This window comes from Brachionichthys hirsutus, chromosome 17 (assembly GCF_040956055.1).
Source record: "Brachionichthys hirsutus isolate HB-005 chromosome 17, CSIRO-AGI_Bhir_v1, whole genome shotgun sequence".
In the NCBI taxonomy this organism is placed as follows: Eukaryota; Metazoa; Chordata; class Actinopteri; order Lophiiformes; family Brachionichthyidae; genus Brachionichthys; species Brachionichthys hirsutus.
The window spans coordinates 8575238-8593784 of record NC_090913.1 but is presented as its reverse complement, the minus strand read 5'-3'; the positions used below and the strand labels follow the sequence as shown (position 1 = coordinate 8593784).

The 18547-nt window shown below is 40.0% G+C and overlaps 2 protein-coding genes across 2 annotated transcripts; one reads left to right on the top strand and one right to left on the bottom strand.

Moving 5' to 3' along the window:
* The first annotated feature begins 2560 nt into the window (after positions 1 to 2560).
* fabp2 (fatty acid binding protein 2, intestinal) lies at positions 2561 to 4840 on the top strand. Its single transcript, XM_068750745.1, has 4 exons — positions 2561 to 2628; positions 2934 to 3106; positions 3398 to 3505; positions 3601 to 4840. The coding sequence occupies exons 1-4, from the start codon at positions 2562 to 2564 to the stop codon at positions 3649 to 3651; spliced, it is 399 nt and encodes a 132-aa protein (XP_068606846.1). The 5' UTR covers position 2561; the 3' UTR covers positions 3652 to 4840.
* A 2225-nt stretch (positions 4841 to 7065) lies between these two features.
* usp53b (ubiquitin specific peptidase 53b) lies at positions 7066 to 17739 on the bottom strand. The gene is made up of 16 exons (XM_068751049.1): positions 17688 to 17739; positions 17314 to 17477; positions 16931 to 17023; positions 16686 to 16820; positions 16200 to 16313; positions 15868 to 15950; positions 15495 to 15600; positions 14430 to 14576; positions 13966 to 14115; positions 13708 to 13876; positions 11941 to 12063; positions 11134 to 11860; positions 10911 to 10972; positions 8465 to 8543; positions 7491 to 8329; positions 7066 to 7192 (listed from the first exon to the last, which is right to left on the bottom strand). Exons 1-16 carry the CDS (start codon positions 17725 to 17727, stop codon positions 7116 to 7118), a joined length of 3108 nt encoding a protein of 1035 aa, XP_068607150.1. The 5' UTR covers positions 17728 to 17739; the 3' UTR covers positions 7066 to 7115.
* Positions 17740 to 18547: the final 808 nt, after the last annotated feature.

Genomic DNA, 18547 nt, shown 5'->3' with positions numbered 1-18547 from the left:
AGCTATGTTCTTGATCAGTTTGATCAGTTACCCTTCTTTTTTGTCCAAAGTCACTATTATTTAATCTCACATAATGTCCGTTAGAGAAACAAGCAGGCACATCTCGTGCTGTGCAAAGTTCATTTCTGTGCTTGATTGTTGTAACTGATTGTTTTATTTTAGCAAATGTCTCAGTTTGATGATAATTAATAAAATTGTTTTGAAAACTATTTCTTATTGTGAGAGCTCCCTCTACTGGCTGGTTAGAGGATTTCATTCTTGTGTACCGCACTGGTCTCCAATCTCAGGATGGTAAACATCTGACACAACCTTCTTATTATTATTTTTTACTAAACTGGGCTTGCTCAGAGTTTACGTCTCAAACGTCGAAACTCTTTTCATAATAAGTTAGGATTTAATTTTTTTGCAAATGTTGTGATCAACACTCAAAATCAAGTCAACAACAAAACAAAAATCTTTATACTTAAACAAACAGCCAGTGGTTCAACTGCGATCTGATTTTAAGAATGAGACAGCTGGGCAATTATAAAATATTATGATATTATTTGTGAACAATGACATCACAAACACATAGCAGCAACATATGTCTCCAGTTAAAGTTTTAGTATCAGCACACAGCTGTTATTAAATCTGACGACTGCATTTTGATCATAAAATACTGATTAACGTGCTAAAGGACAATGTTAGAATTTCTAATCACTTTTATTCTGATAACAGCTTTACTCCTTCAAAGAGAGCAAGCTTTACAAGCTATCTAAATTATTTGATTGCTCTACGGCTATCAAGGGATGGCTCGGTAACAATTTCCTCTGATTGAAAGTTGACGAGACATTGATCATTGCCTAGATAGATTGATAAGGTGACATCTCGGTTCCCCAGACAAGCCCACAAGACAAATCATTTTCAACAAATCATTGACACTGGATTGTTGCAATAAGCAGCTTGTGGAATACTGCTATCTCAAATCTACGCTCCTTGATTATAAAGCAGGATCTAGAAATGATCATGAATGTTTTTTATATAATCTTGTTTAGAGTAATATAATGCTGTTTTTAACTGGTTTTAACAAAACTACTGTTGCATCTCTGTCCAGAATGCAGCAGCACGGCTTTCCTTTGGCTGCCTGTCAATGCTAGAATGCATTTTAAGATTTTAGTGCTGACTTTAAGAGGTGAAAACAAAAAACACCTTAAGACACATGTTTTTAGAAAGGCTTTTAACACGATTTGTTATTGTTATTTGGTATTGTTTTATGCCTATCGTCACTATCATGATTATTATTATTATTATTATGTTATTTCATACATCAAGTCTTACCTTCACCTGTGTGTTTTGTCTTGTTGTGAAGCACTTTGTGATTTTTAACTGTTAAAAGTGCTATAGAAATTAATTTTACTAACTTACTTTTAACGGCAAGAAGCCGTTCCAGGAAACGTCATTTTTGTGCATATGAGTCTTTGCTTTTTTCCCCTCTTCTTCTCTGCACATTTGCAGCCATTTCACCTGTTCATTTCCTGTCATCGATTTTCAGCCCAGGCCTTCACCTTTAATCGTTGCAGCTTCTCAGTTTGATCTACGATGCATGTACAAAGAAGCATTCACAGTGTCTAAAATGTCCAAAATTGTATATGACCGCTATTACAGCAATGGAGAGGCATCAAAATATAACATGATTAAGATTCAAAGTCGCTAAATTAGGTCACCGGTCAATTTCATCACTGCTTTATTGTGATAAGAGGTAGATTCATCGAGTCAGGCAAAGGTCTCTTACTACACGGTGCAAGATAAGATGAAACTGATATGAAAGCGAATCCCTTTGTGAGAATCCGGCGGGAGACACAAGAAATCCTTTTACTGCTTTTTCTCTGTGCCCATTTCTGCAAAACTCTTTTTTTGTATTTGCCATTTTTCAAACTCTTGTTAGCAAAGTATAGAGCTTAGCAAACTGTACAAATGGCTTTTGTGTCAATTGAATTTATCTTAATAACACACAGTGACTAAGAATAACTTGTGCACACATGGTTTCGTTCAATATTAACTCCAGATAGCAAAGGTCTCATTTATCACCAATGCAGGCTGAGGTCAAACGTATCACTGGAAATGCATTAACTGACAAATTAAGCAATTTTATCTGTTGCAGTAAAGTCTTGACTGAGTGATAAGAGGATTAGCAAAATTGTGTTAAAGACAGGCAAAGTTCACACTTGCTTGAAAAGTTCTTTTCAGTTGGCGCAAGCAAAATAGACATCATCTGATTTATTGTGTTTATAGATGCTGCATTCTCACTTATTTAAGCTCTGCAAAGAATACCACTGGGCTGGCTCGGGTGGAACAAACACCTTTTGTAATCGGGGATTACTAAAGTAAAACGCATACAACATTGCCTGGTAATGGGTGTGGCTCTGGACAGAGCCTCTGCCCAATGCTTTCAACTGAGCTTTAAACGGACACATCAGCATTTAGAGAGTTAATGAGATAAGAGTTTCGTTTATAAGGAGTGGAAGATTGTGAGTATGAGATACTCCACACCGCAGTCCAGCTCACATTAGACTAGAGCAGCCATGGCCTTCGACGGAACCTGGAAAGTCGACCGCAGCGAAAACTATGAGAACTTCATGATAAAAATGGGTGAGTGTTAAAATAATTCTACAAATCTGAAAACCCTGTGAGTGATGTTTCTCAAAAATGTGGAATTTGATTCACTGGCAATTAAATCCCAGGATCTTTTGTTATCTGCATAATCAGATGACAATAAAACGTTCTGACCAGAAAGTCACAGTTAATAAAGATTTAACACTGGTCTCAATACTGGAGCTTAGTTCTATCCTGATGAGATATCTATTTTTTTGGATTTGATACTACACACACCCTCTGCAAACAATGAAACGACTTGGAACCTTCCTCTTAAACACACACGATGCGTCTGTTGACAGGGATAAACATCGTGAAGCGGAAGCTGGCATCCCACGACAACCTCAAGATAACTATTGAGCAGAAGGGAGACGCGTTTCACATCAAGGAGAGCAGCAGCTTCCGCACTCTGGAGTTAGACTTCACCCTGGGAGTCACCTTTGACTACAGCCTAGCAGATGGGACAGAGATGTCGGTAAGCAAAGGCAGCTTCTACTGGGGGCATTTCACTACATAATGACTCAAGAGACTGCATCGCGCATGATAAAGACCTATTCATCAAAAATATAAGTCAATAAGTGGGCGGAAGGAATCGTTCATTTGTCTGCAAGAGTTTGAATTTCTAGTTTTCACCTTAGTCAGCAGAATTATGCATGAACTACCAGGCAGATTTTCCAACTTGCGGCTCGCGGAGGAATTTTTTTATTTTTTCAATATTTACCCAAAAATTATACATCACGAGGTTGTTGCACGTTTCACTCCACAGGGCTCATGGACACTGGAGGGGGACACCATGAAGGGGATTTTCTTCAGAAAGGACAATAACAAGCAACTGACGACAACGAGATACTTCCAAGCAGATGAACTCGTACAGGTAGAATGAGAAAGTCGAGAAGCGTGTTTGGAAAAAGCAGGATTTAGGAAGCCATTTATTAACACACCATGTTGTTGTTGTTGTTTGTCCAACAGTCCTACAGCTACGAGGGTGTGGAAGCAAAGAGGATTTTTAAGAGGAGTTAGGCTGCACAGATCACCGGAGCACAGCATCAACCACTCAGACCAGCATAACATTTGAGATGAAGCACTTTTAAACTGCATGTGATTTTGATACTTGCATTCATTAAGCCATTCTGTACCTGCCTGTCATCTGTGGTTAAAATTTTCTCCTTTCCATCAAAAATGATCCTTTTCTGTGAGGATGTGTGAACAAAAACATACACAACACAAAGTCATTATTTTAATAGTGATTCAATAATTGAAAGTTTATTCACCAATAAATAAAAATAAATATATATTTATATATATTTATATATCATCTACAAAAATATAAAGTGTAGACACATTTTCTGTCCTCAGATAATCATGATGCATTCACCGAAGCACCGACAACACACTCAGAGGTATGACAATTTGTTTCAGAGAGGCATACAGTTCTGACATCAGAGCACGTCGGTCAGAAACCGTTCGGATGAAAAACAGTGGAGAGTTGGCTGTTTGTTATGTACAGTGTAAAAGGTTGATGCATTTGGTACAAGGCAAAATAAATGGACTGATGAAATGCCAATTGAGACGCTACGCTCTGTGTCTGAAGGCTGCAGCTCAAGAGGCAAGAGGAAAGCATGTTACCAACTTCTTTATGCACGCTCACACACAAACAGACCGACGGGTGAGCATGCACATTGAATAGCTAGACTAATACTACAGTTTAGCACAAAAATAGTTCCTATACATTACAACTCTATCAATCTAGGGTGTTTCAGGGTGTGGGATGAATGCATTTTCCACCTATCATAGCATAGGGTTTCTCATTTTAGCGAACATGTCAAATTCACCTGAACACAGACTGAACTGAGTTTGCTGCTGTGGTTTGTAGCTTCCAAGACTAAAAGGGCTTTTAGTAATAGTGAACCCAGCATATTTACACCTCCCATTGGCTCTCTGACCCCCCTACGCCCCGCCCCCACACACACACCAACATCCTATGCACAGTGCAACGTGCACACTTACACAGCATTGCATATTTAATAGTTTTGTCTTACATCCGTCATTCTTTTCATTCATTGCCTGGTTTGACTCACAAACGGGGAAGTTTTCAAGGCAATAAAACCGAAGACACAAAGATCAGAGTGTAAAAAAAAAGAAAAACTTAACAGGAGACAAATAAATGATGCAAACCTCAGTTATAAAAGAGTGTCATCTGATTAAAATTTGACTTGTTTGAACCCCGCCCCCTCCCCGCCCCCATCAAGTACAATAAATATCTTAAAATAAGACCAAAATGAATGATTTATACAACCCTGATTCCAAAAAGGTTGGTCTCTATTACGTGAAATATTAGCATTAGCATTGCATATTCGATTCTTAATACAATCATGTGTTTCACATCCTTGTTTTGTGCATGAATGAGACTTCTGAGGAAACCTGGTCATGATACGTTCACCTATCACCAAAGAGCGAGTCGACCTATCAGACGGTTCTTTGAGGATTCCGCAACTTTCCCAGCTTTTCATTATTCGCTTCAGAATAAATACACATTTACAAAATTCAATGGTGTTGATAAAATAAAACATTGCACATATTGTCTTTGACTTAAGAACTAAGTGACATTGTATACCTCCTTTTTTTTTAAACGCTTTCTATAAATTAATCATAATGAATGTACGGTAAGTAGATGCTCAACTTACAAATGTATGAGTGATTATAACAAGTTCCCAAAGATCATCATTTGGCGTCAGATGGAATAACACAACATAAACGCTGTAAATTCAGTGACTACATGTGGGTAGTGAGAAGAGTTGAGAAATACCTGGAAAAAGATTACTGTCATAAAAAGTACAAAAAAGCCAACATGCAATAAAGTGGCAGAATATTTAGGAAAATCCTTGGCAATCTTGTGAGCACGAAAGAAAATTGATATCAGTATTTGAACAACACTCTCATGTGCACGAAGGAATGCCAATTGTACAGCGCAAAAAGCCTTAAAAACTGAAAAATCTGATTTTAAAGTGATCTGAAAGTGTTTTTGTGGATGCATAGTACATCTATGTCAGCACATTGTTGGCATCGTGTGTGTATTTACAGTGGGTGCGTAATCAAAAGTAAGTGTCCTGGCACGAGCAAGAGAAGAGAATAACATTCAGTTTCAAAATTGACTGTACAAATTGCTATGCAAAGGATATATTTTATTACAATTATATAAAATCCAATAGAATTTATGTTGGTTGGACTATTTTCATGCTCATGCTTAGGCTGTACACACAGCTAGTAAGACTCTGTAAAGGCCACATGCAGGTTTCAGAACATCAATCTTATGAAAATGAATAATCTTTGTGTTGTATGGTCAATAAACAGATATATATATATATATATATTAACTGTATTGGCATTGTAAAAAAAAAAATACCTGCATGTATGTGTAACCTAAAGCAATTAAAAAGAAGACTGAAAAAATACGAATTGATAAAAACCCTCTAAGGTTGAACAAAAGGTAGTTTTTATATTGATCTGCTGAATAAGCTGAAGGACGGGGGGCCGCCCTGGCATTTAATTTGACAAATTATAGGATCTGTACATTGCTAGACGCTAAAGGCTTGCAAAATCACATTCTGATTTCTCTCTTAAAAGTGTATACATATTTTCCAGTATAATGTATAATGATTTTCCCAGGAAATTAACCAAACAGCTAGAATTAATGAATTAACGCAACCCTTTCTCAACCAATTTTTACAGCCAAGCGGGGGGCAGCCCCCCCCAGTCCTTCATTAACACATAAATGTTGCAAAAAAGCAACAAGAAATTCTAACGTTTAGTAGAGCAAATTATTCTATGGATATATGTAAATGTTTCAATGTTTGTTCCTTGGCAAACTAAAGCACTAAATATGCATAGCTGGTAGAAATATGTGAGTTGGAGAGCCCCTTCAAAATGACAGATGTTCGATAAAAAATTAAACTGCTGTAAACCTGTTACTGTTTAAAATGACATCGTATTTTCAGCTTCAACATACCCTGTCACGTCAGCATGCTGACTGAGATTTGTCTCCACGCCTCTCTGTTTTTTCGTCTTGTAGACCATGGCATAATTAAACCGTGGCTCACCATCATCTCTCTGGCCTTACCTGCAATAGATCGGTATATCTTAATGTTTGCACCATTTCTGCAGAACTACTGCGCAAGTGGAAGCATCTTAAACTCGACAAAATAAATGACTCAAAAAACCTTTGTGCATACTGCAAGCGATCCAGATTTCTCTGGGAGCGATACTGCAGGTCAGTGGAAGACAGTAAATTATATGTCGTAATCAACAATCCATCAATCCGTTGCACAACGGCATTTAGAGATAGGCTTCACTTGCATGACAGTCTTGCATAAATAAATATCAGGCCTCGTAACATATTTTCTTTCTGTAAACTCTGCGGCATTCAGTTAGCATTTAGTATTCTTCACACTGCCTATCCACATAAACGAAATCTCACAAAGAAACACTCATAAGAAACCTCGTTCATCCAGTCCTTTTGCTGTTACTGGGTTCCATTTTGCAGTGGCTTTATTGCTATTATGGCCTGCAAAGAAAACAAACAAACAAAAAACTTGTTTAAATTGGGTTTTACCCTGCCTGTACATTTTAGCACAAAAGGGAAACAACAAAATATTGCAATTGTGTTCAACCCAATAAAATTGTGTTATTGCTGTTAACGGTGAAATGATAAGTTTCCTTTATCGGCAAAATAAACAGCAGAAATGTCTTCAACAATGATGCAGACATTTCGAAGTACAATAGAATATTTGTGACACTGACAAACTTAAATCCGATGTCAAACGTCGGTATTGATATTTGCGCGTGTGCTCAGAGAGGCTTACTTGTTTCCGACTTGGCTTTTGGCACATCTTGAGAGTACGCGCCGGCGGGGAGTGTGTGGCTCGCGTCTCTGTGCTCAGTCACCACCACAGTCCGTGGCATTGTGGCAGAGAGGACAAGAGGCCTCTGGTTGTGGTACTTGAGCCGGTATGTTTCCGTCATGCAGTGATCCACATTGAAGTATGTTGTCAGAGAAACCTCTTGACCTGGCACCACCTGCTCTGGTTTGCATCCAACTAGTCTCTCCTCGCTTTCACACGAGGACGGGGTGCTCCTCTCTGGGTCCGAACCTGACTTGGAGCTTGCATCTGAGAAGGTCCTGTTCCCTGAAATGTCAGGTTTCCTGTGAGGACTGAAAAAGGATTTACAAGGGTGATGAAGACTTGATGGAAAGGGTTCTTGCAGTGTCCTCGGACGGAACGCGGCATGGCCCGTTTCTCCCTGGTGCGGTGGGATCCGCTGCACCGGTCGAAGGTGAGGCGACCCCGTCGTGCCGTGGTGACGCTGATTGCTCATCTGGAGGGGTTCGGCGGTCGCGTTGCTGGGAGAATGGCACGGAGGCTTCGCGTGGGGACAACTTGATTCTGAGGTGACGGCCTCGTTGCTGCCGGAGTGGGAGGAGTTTTCCCTGTCTTCCGGCTCAGAGAGCGCGAGATCGTCGGAACTGTTCCATTCGGAGCTGCTGGTTTTTGTGACGTGCCTCAGGGTTGTACATTCCCCGGTGGGCCCCTTACAGTTTGACAGCTCCTGCTGCTCACCTTGCCTGTTATCTGAACCAGTGGACTCCCTCTCTGAAGATGTTGCTTTCCTGGAGGTACTAGAGGTGTACTTTGATTTCCTTCTACAAGGCAGAAGATGTGTACAGAATACAGATCGATTACAAATACTCACTGAATGGAATAAAATGAGCATAATATGCAAATATCACAGCAAAATGAATTCTCATGTATTATACGAATAAGATTACGGCCACTACCTCAAACCTGGGCTGGACTTTTGGTGTGAATGTGAAAGTTGATCATGACTCTTTCCCTGTGTTTTGCTTTGATGTTTACCTATAAAATATATGACAAATGTGATCAAAATATTAAGACAGAAAAAATAGACAAGATAAAAAATAAATAAATGACAAAGCATAATCCTTAATCTATCAAAGTCTGTCAGGATTTAAAGTTAAGAAAGGATTTACAGTAGATTTAAATTATGGTCCATCTCTGCATCCTCAGATAACCATCAGAGTTCAAAAAACACATTTTCCACTTAATCCCTAGTTTTCTTCTCTATTTATAAACTCGGGAGATTTTTGTGTGTGCGAATCAGAAGTAGAAACCAAGCAGAGACGATTGACCGTCGGACCGGTCCTCTCGGGACACAAGGTGGCAGCAGCAATCTCTCGACGTTCCCGTAGCTGGACGAGCCAGTCGGCCGGATCATTCCTCGCTCCGGTGCAGTGAGGGACAGTGCGCCGCTGAATTCCTACACTTTAAAAATAGATGTGTCATTTCTCTTCCCCTTGCTGTTGCCCTGGAGAGCTCCATGCAAGGATACAAGCTTTAACTGTTGGTTGGAAACGCTTGGCTCGAGATGCGCATAGCATTGTCACAAATATCTCCCTCTGCATAGAGGCAGGCAGATATTTATGACAAATGCTGTGTCCAGCTGTGCTATCTGAATGAGCGTTGTGGGATTAGCAATCAGATTAATGCCTGTGCATGGGGAAGAGGTGCAAGAAGCCAGCACCAAGCTCAGAAAACAACCCCAGGCATTAATCAATCTGTAATTACTCTTATATTTACAGAGGCGGCTCGCGCTACATCTGTCAGATGAATTGAACAGAACTGTTTTGCTGACTCACACCAGGCAAAACGTCATTAGCTCTGTTGCACTTTAATATTTCATTCCACATGTACATGAGGTTTTCACTAAGACACTGATGAGAATGTTTTTTTTATTCCTTGTGGTATCACGTTGGAGATGCTCTGTTTTGTTTCAATGCTTTTGTTTTCATTTAATAATTTCACTGTCTTTTCATCTTTATATTTTATTTGACGCAAAATTGTTCAGTAGCCAATCAGGCGCTACTTTATAATGAAGGATGCACATTTGTTTCCACATTTATGGATTCGTTATAATATTACAACCTGCTTCATTCTCATGACTGACTGCAATAAAACCGGATCATTTTGTGTTTATCATCAAGAACATGATAGGCCAAACATTTTTCTATGTTAAAAGGAAGTTCCATTTTAATAGATTAGACACAGATATATGGCTTTTGTTGCACATCTTTATTACTCCATAACTCTAATTAGATTTATTGCATTAAAACTGAGAGGTTTTTTTTTTCTCCCTTCCCTTCCAAGGCGGAGGTAAATACGCTGTTTGTAACTTGTAAATGCCATTGTTGTTATGCTCCTGTGTTTGTGTTCATAATGCATTGGTTGCTCTGTGCTTTTTCATTCTCATTCCCCCCCACCCCCACTCATGTGTTTTTATCCTGTGATTACAGGCACAGCTGCAGGTGCGCTGACAAAACCAAACTAGACACACCTGATCTGCATCTGAACTCAAGTACTGCTCCATTTTGTCTCTGCTCTTCCATGGAGGGGTCGCCAGATTTTAGGGAGCACGTGCAGAATTGTTTACTTTATGCTTCTTCTTCACAGATGGATCAAAGTATACGGAGACTGGGGGTGACAGGGTTTGGGGTAGTTGTTCCACAAAAGGGGGAAATCAGGTTAATCAGTTGTGGCAGGCTAGACGGAATGGGGAGGAGAAGGGTCGGCACTTCTACCGGGTGCAGCGCGATGTGGGGGGGTCGGCAGAGGCAGCAGGAGACCGTAATGAGATTGAGGTGGGGACATTGTGCTCTAAATAAAATATTGGGGCTGGTAGATAGACATAATTCAGGGTCGTGCGTAGGATGTGAGGAGGAGGAGGAGTCAGTGCAAAGAAGAGTGATGAGGGACAAGCTGAGACGTCTGGGGGTACGAGGATTAGAGTTGAAAGAAAAACTCAGTGAGGCCGCTGCAGCGAAATCAAGGGTGGTGGACTATTAAAGCTTATCTGAGAGACTATGAAGGGAAACACAGCACCCCCCCCCCCCCTTTATGTCTTTGTGTCCCCCCCCCTCCTCCATAATTTATTTAGAGACTACAGTCTGGTAAGGGAGTTGTGGGAGCCTGGTCCACACCCCAGATCAGTATGAGGCGGCAATGTCCCTTTGCAAAGGTGGCCAGCCACCGTTAAACACCAAGAAGGAGGAGGAGGTTTTTGCTTCTGTGCTCGCCATCTTGCTTCCATCCTGTTCTGTGGTTTTTCATTCAAACCTCACTAAACTTAATGCAGTGTAAAGAATTGCCAGTTGGCTCCGGTTAAATTCACCATCACCAAGAAACCAAAAAGGAAAACCTGGAACTCACCATTATTTGTCGAGGAAGATGTTATACTTGATCTTGCATCGCCTCCTTTTTGGTGCGACTGACTAAAATGAAAAGACTTCGGTTACTATAAGCAGTCTTTCAATGCAACATCTAAGGCAACAATGAAATGCTTGAGTCAAAGCAGATTCTAATATCAAAGCTCTTCCATGGAGCCTGTAAAAGTGAAAGGTCATTTTATCGCTATAAAAAGCCAGTTTCCTACTTTTGTAGCTGTGATTCTGGTGTTGGTTGCTGGTCTTTGGCCACAAACCCATCAACGCCAGGTGAGTCGGGATTGGTGGAGCCGCTGCTCAGTCTGTCGCTGCTTTCATAGCCGGACTCTGTCCTTTGGATGGTCCAGGTCTCACTACGCAGTAGTGTCTTGGGGCCACCCTTAAGTCTGCCTCCTCGCTGTTGGTTGGCTCTGCTCTCCAACTCCACAGAGCTGTGGCTCTCGGTCTCATGCCGCTGTTCGTCCTCATAAATTGTCATTAGACACTTCTGCTTCCGATCTTCCCTGGTGCGCACAGACTCCCTCTCGCGATCCCGGATGTCTTCAGTGTGCGATCGCTCCTGGGACGGAGGCTTACTGTGCCGCAGGGTGTCATGTTGCTGTTGACGCCTTTGCTCCAACTCATTTAGCACAGTGTCCACATTTAACACCTCCCGAACGGGCCTCCACGTGGACCTCGGTTTGTTGCGGCTTCCTTCAACTCCACCTTTTTCGCATTGCTCATGGCAGCTCTCCTGCTCCTGGTGACTCAGAGGAGTGTTGTTCCTCCGGCCGTGTCCTCCAGCCTGTGCAGCAAGGGACTGTCCGTGTGGCTCCTGAGAGCCTCTGCTCGATTGGCTTGATGGCTTGTCATTGCGTGGACAGCTTTTTAGTTTTTGGTCCGCAGGAGACATCGGGCCAGCTGCTGGAGGGGATGAGGATCTTGTATGTGCCAGCTCTAGAGAGAGTGGACGTGGATCAATGCAGTCATCTGAACCCCCCCCCCCGTTTATCTTATCCCGAAGACGTACGCCGTACCTTTGTGCTGTGAGGAGTCTGCTTTCCGATGTCCTCGATCTTTTTTCGATGTCTCATTCAGCCTCTGCAAATTCTCCATGAGTGGTTCCTTAATTTTTTGGGGACTGCCAAAGGGTCTTTTTACTGAGGATAAAAAATATATATCCATATATATATAAAATGACAGACGAGTGAGGAAATTACACATTATGATTTTTAGGTTCTAATGTAACCTTTTCTTGCTGCCTATTAGTGAAGAGAAAAAAAGCACATGCAAGGCTGCAACAACGTGCTCGTATGAGGAGTGACTAAGCTGCAGTATTATGAATTTTCAGACTTGTCAATGTGACCTAGATTTAACATATGAGTCGTCCTACTGAAACCAGATACTAGATTCAGATGAAGTGCAACTCACACAACAGCCAAGTAAGTGGCCGAATACACTTTTGCTCACGCTGCCTGAGGTCACACCAAGACTGCTGGGCTTAGTAAAGCATCATTAAAGTGTAGAACAGTTGACTTTGTAGTAAAATGAAAACGGCCAGCATCGCTGTGTAGTACTTTAGAAAGCGGGAATTTCAACTAATTCAGCAAAAAGTGCCATAAAATAATGCACACAACACATAATATCTATAATAAATCACGGGCCATATAATATTCATAAAGAAAACAAAAAACAAATTAATACTTACAAATGTTTTCAAAAAAATAAGAATCCAGTCTCATGTCAATTAAACTTCCGGAGCACACTAACAAAGCAGACGAATCTAAAGCGGCAAGCTCCAGAGCAACAAAAAAAAAGCAAGCAGAAAAATTAATGGAGGCAAATATCAGAAATGTTTCGGGGAGGAGTGATAACTGTGGAGTAGGAGCATGAGCGCGCTTGGCCACAGGAGCGGGGATTAGGGAGGGAGGCGTGGGTGGTAATCTGCGCGCAACAGAGGCGTCATCCTCATGCCAAATTCGAGCTATCACAAGGACAGGACAATCTTTCTGCCTGCGATTTACAACATCACCATCGCAATCCCAAAGGAAGCCACCACTGGAATGCGTGGAGGGAAATCATTCTTGTCACCGCTAATCATTTCACCTATCGTTACTTTCCTAAAAGCGATTCTGATATTTAGACGGATTAGGATGTCTGGGAATAAAATTGTTGGACAAAGTGAATTTGATCTTCCAATCCCTTTCTGATCTCTTAAAGGTTTTTAGGATGATGTCACACTTTCATTTCATGTCAAGATCCCCACCAACACATCATTAAAGATAATCTTCATTTCTGTGACGCCTATCCAGCAGCCACTGTCAAGAAAATAGCTGACATCCCAGTGGAAGGTTCAATCAGATTATAATCCCTATAACCTACTTTATATGTACACAACAACTAATTACCAGAAAAAACGTCACACACATACATTTGCGTGTTCGCATGTTTACAGTATTTTACTGATCAGATAACGTGAACACCGACTCTTGTTTTTTTTTAGAACTGCTTTGTGATTGGTGTTTATTAGGAAAGTAAAAGAAAAAATAATCACAGCAGTTTTGAATATGCAGAATGAGTAATATTACAATCTTTTAACAGTAATAATTTCTGATTGGCAGTGAAATGTATTTATTTACTCCGTTGCTCCGGGGACTACTAAGATTTAATGAGCGTACACTGAATATTGATTGGCCATAGCTGTAAAGGCCTCAGCTCTGGTTCCAGTGATTATGCACATCAGTTGTCTGCATGTTTACGTTTTGTTGGAGCAGGGAAGTAATATTTATAATTTGTTTACTTACCTGTCGCTTCACCATTTACTTGGGCTTTGTAGCGAGGACACATGGTGGTTTGTCTCGGTGCATCCTCATTCGACACTGGCGATCCCTCGGGATTGGTGTAAAATAACAGGAGTGGCTGTAAATGCCCTTTAATGCATTTAGAGACAACGTCTTTCCATTTGGATCCAATCTGGGGGAGAAGGTAAAGTCTGATATAAGAGAATGTAGTGGACTTTCTGACAGAGATAGAAACAGACTAATAATAACACAGGGTCTAACCTCTTTGACAGTAGCATCATCAAAAAACATCCATTTTGAGGATTTGGTGTGATAGGCAAAGGCTGAGTAATGTTTACTCGAAAAACAGATCATCCCCACCAGATGCAGCTCACTCCGTTTGGCGTTTTCATCAGTAACACGGTTGAAAAGCTGAAAGAGCAAATTATGACAAGTTTGATCTCCACATATTGCAAAATCCTGTGAGGATAAAAGCCTTGTCAATGTTTTTAAGGTCTTTTTTTTAAAGATTACAACTCGTTGACCTTTATTTTAGCTTGTATATGAGCAAAATTCATACCGTGGCTGACATCATTGGATTACCGTTCATGGGCAGATGGATCATTTATGGATTTATGTTATAGTTTACTAAATCTATAACCCCATAAGTGGCGAAAACCCTCAGAGAAAAGGCATGCAGATAATGCATTTTTATTCGTAATGGTGAGGGGTGTTTTATTTCTTACCCCACACAGGTTCAAACAAGGAGCCAGTGACCAAATGACATCATCTGTGAGATCCGACTGTTCAGCATCCCATACAAATCCAATAGTAACGATCTCTGGACAATTCATGAGCACACGGCGGATCTTGATACTTTGACCACAGTTGCTCTAAAAAATAAGTAAAAAATAAAACAATAACACATCAAATGCCATAATATATTAAAAATATATTTTTTACTCATACATAAAGTACTTTATTTATGCTACATGTAGCTTAGCATTAATATTGGAAGAAGGCTGAAACCTTGTTGAAGCAATTCAAGTTATTTTTTAGTTTCCAACTATATGCATTCAAGATTTAGCATTTTAAAGACCAGAAATCTTTGACATTCCTATTTCTGTTCCTTGATGAACACCAACAGAAAATTGCTGTAATAACCATAGAATTACAATAAAATAATGCTCAGCATAAAGCAACATCACTGAAACAGAAAATATATAAAAAGATATAAAATAGCATGTAAAGCATGATAAGATGATGAGACGTCACTCTGTGTAAATCCTGACGATGGAGCCACTGTAGGTTTTCGTTTTCTAGCCGCGTCACTGAGTGTCTGTGTTCGGGTAGGCTAAACACCCTCTGGGCCGGGTCACTGCTGACCAAACCGAGAGGATGCGCGGTATTATTCAGTCAAAACTGAAGCTTGTAGCTTCTGGGAAAATAATGGATTAAGGGAGCAGAGCGCTCGGCTTCACCAAACTGACACACATTGAATCGTGGTAGGAAGTACAGGCGAGATACAAAAGTCGATATACCCCTATGGCTATTTATATCCCAACACTGCACTGTCTCTCTCTCCGGCTGCTCCAAGCGCACATCACAAAGCCCAGTGTACCCTGCATGCAAGGAAATGCTTTTGGAAATGTTTTTGGATCACAGCACCTTTTATTTTTATTATTATTATTATAGCTCAGTTATTTATTAATAGCTTCCCGTAATAAATTATTAGCATTCCGTTCTGGTTGGAATCAGACAAGATGTTTCTTTGCTAGAATGTAATCATTCACTCATAATACAATACATACCGGGCAACTTCGAAGGTCACCTGTGTTGTTTGCTGCCTGCAGCAACTCTCCGAACATGTCTGACCTGAGGCGCTCATTCTTCCCCAACATGTGATTAACCTGTTGGCTGTGAATAAGAAAAGATGATGTAATAATAGTAGGCAGTTGGATGTGTGTGTGTGTGTGTGTGTGTGTGTGTGTGTATTCCATGGATGACATGCAGAAAAAAAATATTGGTTCTGCTCTAATGTAAATTAATAGTTTAATCTTTAATGATGTATTAGTTTAGTAACCTGCATCCCACCTGCTTTAAATCAGAGAGATTGTTATTGTCCAACCTGTTGCACTCCTTGCCTCAGCTGGTGTATTTGGTGGTGCAGAGGTCAGTACTCACCATAGCGCAGTGGTTGAGACATAATGCACAAATTCTGTGAATGGATGTGGATCTGAAGATGCGCCACAACAGCGACACACAAACTGCAAAGAGGAAAGCAGCAAATTACTATATTTTATATTTGTGTTTATTGAAACATTGAAACATTTTCAATCTCTTTACTATTATATCTTTAATATTATCATCAATATTAGCAAAGATTGTGCCCTGAAATGTTTTTTTTTTTTTTTTACATCTTCTCATGATTCCAAAAGCTTCAAAAGAATACACATTTTAGTATTGCAATCTTTCCCAAATCGTTGACCTGATAAAATCGTAAAAAACTTAGTTACTTGCTCATAAAGCATCATTGCAAACTTCTGATGGGCGATGCATGACTTGGATGAACAAGTCTCGGCCGAAGCGTCTGAAACGATGTGTAAATGAATTCGCTCCAGGATGTTCTCCTATTATATAAAACATCAGAGCAGATACAGTGGCAGCGTTGAAAAAATGCAAACACACATGCTGCACAACATCGACCGGTGACCGGGTTTAAATAACTTAGATATGTAAGTCTAACCCTTCAAATACCTGCATAATAGTCCTACAACACTTATGTCGCACAATATGTAACAATAGCTAATTTGCATTTAAAATGGGTATACATTATTGAATCTTTTTTTTTTAAATATATATTTAATAGATTCTGCATTTGCAAAAAAAAAACCATGTCAAAAATATAATACAAATAGATATTAAATTATCCTATAGCTGAAGAGGCCAGACCCATAATTTGCATGCATCAGATATAATCCAATGGAATTATGTCAACATACGAAGCACTCAGCAGCATCATCCATCAGGCCGAGTTGGAAGCGCTGCTCATCCTTAAATGTTTCAGCGAGGGCGTTTCGCAGGCTGTCGGAGGGGAGGGCACGTTCTCTGCTCTGCTGAAACTGACTGAAGATGCTCTGAACAAGAGAAACAATGATTTGCAAATGAGATGTGTTCCTCACCAATTTATAATTCATGACCACTTTTAATTTGCTTGGAGAGCACAAAAGTGAACAATCGCACACACCTTTAAAGCGCAAAAAATGCACGCATTGCCGAGACAGAAGTGACCTGAGAGATGCCTGAGACTTCTCCTAAAAATGTCCAGCTGCCACAGGACCTGTGAAGGTTGGACAGCAGCACACGTCTCAGAAAACTGGCAGGAGCTGAAACCTGTTCAGTTAGTTTTTGAGTACATTTAAGTTTTAAACAAGTGTACATTTCCTACATTTATAAATTTTAATTCAAATATGTAGTAAGGAATAAAACAAAAACAATGCCATATTTTTGTTCATGTTTGTATATTGAAAAGTAAATCCATATTTGTAAGTAGCCACATCTCCTTTTCTCTTTCTTTTTTTTTACATTTAATTATCAGCATTTGACAGATGTATATTTTGTGGTTCTCACCTGAACAGCACTGTTTAAAAAGCAGCTGTTTTGACCGGGTCTATTCAGCAAACCTTTGGTGAGTGCCAGAGATAACATGCTCCCAGGCTGGTAGGATTTCTTCAGCCCTCCTGCGGGTTTTTTGAACATCTTCGCCCATGCTGCCTTGGAGTTAGAGCATGCAGCTGAATGAAAAAAAGAGAGAGAAGATTTTATTATGTTATATAACTGATGTCGATTCACATTCATCCAGGTGGCAATCCTTGAAGGTTGAGCCTGAAGCAACTTTACTTGTCTTTTCAGTTTTAAAGACATTTCACCTCATTATGTCTTATTATATTATATCACATTATATTATATTATATTATATTTGTCAGTGGAAGCCTGTCATCTACCTTCTCCAGACTTGGGGGGAGACTTGCTGCGGCTGGACATGCTGGTTGGAGGGAGCTGGTGTGTCGGTCTGGCCATTGGCGCCGTCCAATTTATCCACCCGCATCTCCAGAGCAGTTGGTGGAAAGCATTGTCAGGATCAGCCGCAGGGCAGCTTCAGCCATGGGCTACTTGACATTGAATGATATATACGGTGAATATCTGAGGACAGACAGAAGAGAAGAGGTAAATGTACAAATCCAGAATTTGGATTATAACACAAGGGGTGAATAACATTATATTCTGAGACATTTTGGCAAAAAACCCAAAAACAAAACATTGTAATAAATAATTTCTAAAATAATCTAAAATCATGTTATATTAGATAAATGAACTAAAATCGTGTTATATTGGTTAAATTCAAATTCACACATGGGTTGGATTTGTGCTAAAACACTTTAGTTTCATCCGGGTACTTATCCATCATAATAAATACCTGCAGACCATAATTATATTAAATCACATTCAGCTTTAAGCTACAACCTTTGATACAAACGTAAAGGGCAGACTCAGAAACAAGCTCCCACACTGAAACAATTCAGTCCATTTTGATTCCAACTTGATGATGACCTCATTTGTTTACATTTGTAATAGTTACGAATGGGAGTAAATCAGTGTTTTGAGATGAGCACAACACAAATGTGTGATTTATTTTCTTTTAGCAGGAACCTTTCACAGGAATACCCAGTATAGTTTGATGATGCTTATTAGTAAATGCATTATTTTACATGTCTAGATAATGACATACAAACCTTTAAATCTACCTCATAATAATTTTGCCCCCCCCCTCCAAAAAACGACCCGTTTCATGAATATTCTAAGG